This window comes from Nestor notabilis, unplaced genomic scaffold (assembly GCF_000696875.1).
Source record: "Nestor notabilis isolate BGI_N333 unplaced genomic scaffold, ASM69687v1 scaffold11626, whole genome shotgun sequence".
In the NCBI taxonomy this organism is placed as follows: Eukaryota; Metazoa; Chordata; class Aves; order Psittaciformes; family Psittacidae; genus Nestor; species Nestor notabilis.
Window position 1 is genome coordinate 1 of NW_009932416.1, and position 4,909 is coordinate 4,909.

General features: G+C 47.8%; 1 protein-coding gene across 1 annotated transcript in view; it reads right to left on the reverse strand.

Annotated features, from left to right (window-relative positions):
- Positions 1-264: 264 nt before the first annotated feature.
- Positions 265-4,909, reverse strand: part of LOC104407186 (golgi-specific brefeldin A-resistance guanine nucleotide exchange factor 1-like) — a gene marked incomplete at its 3' end in the record, with an annotated part of 98,967 nt that continues 94,322 nt past the window's right edge. The window contains 6 exon segments of the mRNA XM_010016387.1: positions 265-415; positions 1,380-1,579; positions 1,968-2,214; positions 2,525-2,688; positions 4,287-4,509; positions 4,727-4,880. Of these exon segments, the coding sequence (XP_010014689.1) occupies positions 265-415; positions 1,380-1,579; positions 1,968-2,214; positions 2,525-2,688; positions 4,287-4,509; positions 4,727-4,880 (1,139 nt within the window).

A 4,909-nucleotide genomic window follows, 5' to 3' on the forward strand; every position in this document is an offset into this window, starting at 1 on the left:
TATATATATATATATAAAAAAGGATTGTATTTGTTCCAGGCCACAGACCGGGAATCTACTGTCAGCTCTAGAAACAAGCTGGCAGCTAACGCATGCTAAAGGTACCACACTAGATCTGATCCAAGTTCTTTTTCAATTACAGCAGACCCTAAACCCACCTCTGCCTGTTTTCTGCATTTAGTTCTTGGCTACTCAACTTTCCCAAGTGCTGCTATTATACTGGAAGTGTCTATGTTCACTCTTATCACAAGGGGATGGCTTTACCCTGTAGCAAAGGACACCAGCAGTTGGACCACAGTGTTCGGGAATCTGCTTGGATTTTCTTCCCTGCCGTCTCTAGATGGCGTTGCTCCTCTGCCCAGGAGCTGTAGATGGTGGCAGCTCGTGTGTGCAAGGTGTGCATGAGGTCCAGGAGCTGCAAGTCAAGCATCACATTAAGCAACACATAGAACTTACATTTCTGATGCAATCCTGGTCTCTGCTCTTCTCCAAACCAATGTTAAAATGCTCACAGCTGCTAAAGCCTGCTTCCTGTATGTACATAACCATGTATAGCTATGGAGATGGTGTCAGGCTCAGCTGTCTGTGCCCTCTCTAAGTGGCCAAGTGCCAAGCATCTTTAGCAAGACCTGAGTCGGTTCAGTAGCCATGTCAATCCCATCTTCGACGAACAGCATCCCAGTCCTGCCAGGAGAAAGAATGGAGCCTTTCCTGGCACAGAGCATTGACTCACTCAGGCAGAAGGGGAAACCCAGTGATTCAGCTATGCTGTCCAGGGACTCTGCAACTTTTTTCTTTTTAACAAAAAAACCCCATGAAGCACAAGCAAAGCTCCCTCAGAACAGCTCCACATGGATAAACGACAGCATTCTAGTCACTTTACTACTGGACTGAGGCCCAACAGCCTGGCAGTTGACAGGCCTGTGCCTTCACACCTTTGAAGTACTGCCTAGAGAGAAATTACTCCCTATCCCAGTCCTCTGTACTTGAAATCCCAGTGCCTCAGCCCACAGGGCGTTCCCCTTTCCACAAGCTCAGATACCTTATCAGACTCCTCACTAATCCTACATAAACCTCACGCCTCCAAATGCCCTAGATCCACATCCATCTTACCTACTATAGTGACTCACACCTCCGGACTCCATCCTCCTTGCTTCCCAGAGGAGTTCTCTCTCCATTGCTATTCTGCTTTTGTCTGTCCAAATTGCAGTGTTCCTCTTTCACTGCAGAACCACACACTGCCACAAAAGCCACTCTCTGGCATCCAGTGCTCACTAACCTAGGATGCAGTCCTCCCTTGCCCCATGAAGAATCCCAGTGACTCCCTAGCAAGGCCCCAAGCATGGGAAAGGAGAGGAGGAAATCCTTGCTATACTTACGTCCTGACTAACCTGTAAAGATACAGTGTGGTAGCTGGCAGGGATGCTCTCATCCTCGTCCTCATCACTGTGTGTGTGTGCCTGGTGTTGGCTCAAGACCCGGGATCGCCGTGTGGAGCTCTCCTTTGGCTTTTTTTTTAACCGACTGGATTTACTGTCATACCTGTGGCTTTTCCCCCTCTTTTCCTGGGATTTGTAGCCTAGAAAGTGAAAGGCAGCAACATACCACATACACACACTCCACCACGAAATTTTCTGCCTTTCAACACACACAGCAGCCACCTTTTGATATCCCCGGCAGAGGGCCCTTTCCCATGAAATGACAACTACCCACTTGAAGAGGTACCCAGCACCCCTCAGCAACAGCTGATACTGCTAAAGCCCCATCAGCTCCAGACTTTCCCCTCTACCCCAGGGAGAGTGATAAGAATAATGTCCCTGCTGCCAAGCAGGAGCCAGGACACTTTTCTCACAGCAGACCATATTCTGGGCATTGGAGACTCAATCCCTGACAGTACACACGTCACGCTTCTTGCTGCCTGGCTACCCCAAGTCCAATCCTGATTGTTAAACCGAAGGTCATCTTACCCCCATTCAAGCTTGCCTCCACAAAGATGCGGATGGTTTTGACACAGAGCTCGAAGTTCTCAGGTGTAACATGGGCAGCATCTCGCACTATGAAGGACAGGGACTCTACACACTTCATGAGAGACTTTGTATCATGTGGGCCCAAATCCAGCCCCACAGTCAGGCTGTACTGGTTGACAAGAGGAGACGGCCCCAGTCTGCTGAGCCCAGCAGTGGATCTGGAGGTGTCAATGTCATCTTTCCCCACCTGCAGGACACAGCAAAAGGGTATCAGGAGAGGGTAGCATAACAAAGAGCACCTCATACACACGCTTAAAGGGACTTTTTTCTGAAGTCAACAGGTAACATTTCTGTAGGATCCACTTCCCTTTTTTCCTTATTTGCCTCCAAGATTTCTCCTCTCCATCTGCATCTTCTCCCCATCCTCCCTTTACAATGTTAGCTCATCTTAGCTTTCTTTTGTACTATCTTATTCTTTCTCTCCCTACCACACCCTCTGTCCACAACCATGCTAGGAGTAGTCTTCTTCAAGCACCAGAAGCCCATTGGCTACTCACCACAAGCCAGCCACTGTTCATGACATCCACATCTGTCCCCGAGCGATGCATCTTGCCTGGCTTCCCATGGTCTGTGTACACCTCTGAATCAGAGGTGTAGCCACGGTCCAGGCTCATGTCACTAGGATGATAGGAGGAGGAGACCTCGCTGTCTGACTGAGCACCTTCAAGACAAAAAGCATGGGTTTTAGATGAATGCCAAATCAAGAACTTGGAAGAGTAGCTGTGGATAAGGGAGAAGCAATCCAGACTAGTCAGATTAGCACTAGCTAGGAACCACCAGTGGGCCCTGGAAGATACTGCACCAGACCTCTCCACCTGTGAGAACTATAACAGGAACATGCACAGAAGACAGCAGGAAACACATCTTTGACACTTTCTCTCTGCAGGTGTGTTTAGCCTTCCCCTTCAGAGGGAAGGGGCTTTCCATCCTCTGCTGTGTCACTTGTCAGCCTGACCATGATTTTAAAAAGGGCACAAAGTCCAGTGCTTTGACCACGGAGGAAGAATCAGATGTGCCACACAATTTAAGAACTACTGGAGGTGCTAGGTTCAGACAAGACAACTCAAAAAGCACAACATGGAATCACATGACTCATGTAGGGCCTCTGCTCCAACTAATACCAGTAAAATCTCTCTCATGAACAGCAATCTACATTAGCATGTTCTATACTGTCGGATCTACCTTCCCTGACCCTTAGGATAACCTTAAATTTCATGTCTCAAGCACAGCAGTCTTTGCAAGGGCCAAATTTAAGCTACTGCTATGTTACTTAAAAGAAAAAAATCATCCTCTCCATCATTCAACATTATCTAGCAACTCAGCAACAGAGAGACAGACTGAACACAGTGTACCACACATTTTCAGAGGGAACTAATGTTCTGATATGCAAAGTGTCACAGTCAAGTAGTTTGCTCAACCAGCAGGACACAAACAAGAGAAAAGAAGATGAAAAAAAAAATTATGGGAGAGGACAGCCCAGTATTAGCCCGGAAGGCAAAGGCCACAGGACTTTTGCAAAATCAGTTTCCTCCTGTCTGTCTAGCCCAGAGGATCAGGACCCAGCCAGGAAGTTCTAGAGAAGCAAAGAGGAAAACAAAGGCTTCTGGAAAAGTCTTTTCTTACTATTTGCTTTAAAAGCCTGAAGCTGTCAGCCTCAAATACACTGCCAGCTGGCTAAAGCAAAAGAGGAACAGTTTGCTGAAAAGACTGTCTTTCTAACACAGTCAAGTGGGAAATAGTGCATTGGTCTAGGCACTCTGAACACGAATGTATTTGGAAACAGAATATTAAAGAACAACACCCTTTATGAGATCCTTAAAATGGGGACAGAAAAGAGTCAGTCCCACAAAAAGCAGCAAGTATGACAGGAGCAACAGCTGGATTTACATTACACACCCAGATGAGATATTAAGTCTATATTACCCAAGGCACCAGACCACAACCAGCAGAAAATGCTTCTCGGGCAGAGCAAAGACCTTCTACAGCTGCTACAGCTGAGATCAGTTTTCCTCCCACTGCTCCCCCAGGGACTAGCACCTGGACTGCTGCTCACCGAGTAGGAAGAGATGGCAGCATAGAAACAAGGACAGACCATGGGGTAGGAGTGAACAGCAGGTGCTGGTCTTTAATCTTGCTAATGTAGTTTAATATCAGCTTTGTTTTCTTGTAGTCCCCTTTGCTAATTGAAAAGCTTGAGGAAGCAGCTGCTTATCTGGCAGGCAGGCATCAGATTTCCTAGCAAAAGCTGGCCTGTCTTACCTGTGTCATTATCTGCCCTTGCTGTAACCTGCAGGGCTGCAGGTGGCTTCACCCCAGACCCAATACACTCCAGGAGGGTGAAGAGCGTGTACCAGTCATCCCCAGAGTGAATGTTGGCAGCATTGGTCTTCAGGAGTTCATGGAGGCCGTAGGCAACCTCATGGCTAACTCTGGACAGCACATTTGGCTTCATCATGAGCAGGATACGTAATGAGAGGAGAACCTGGCCAGAGAAGGAAACAGGAATAACAATCCCTATTATTTACACTCCATTCTCCAGCAAAGTCCCCCTCCATTTAATCAGAGCTACTTACAACTGCTGTTTGTTGTTATCTGCAGCACAGACAGGTTAAATAAGGGTCCAGCCAACAAAAACTGGTTTCCTGTGTTGCCAGGTGTAGCCACAAAACCGCAGTAACTGACCTTCCAAAATCCCTTACCTGTGCGCTGATTTCTTCCCGGCGAAGGAGCCGAATGGCCAGTCTCAGCAGCCCCACCACTGCCCTCTCCACCAAGAAGCAGAACTCCATTGCATGGACACAGAGATGATAGAGGTGGTCTCGGACAGTTTGCCAGACACAGGTCACACGGTCCCTAGGCACAATAAGGAGGAGGGGAAGAGT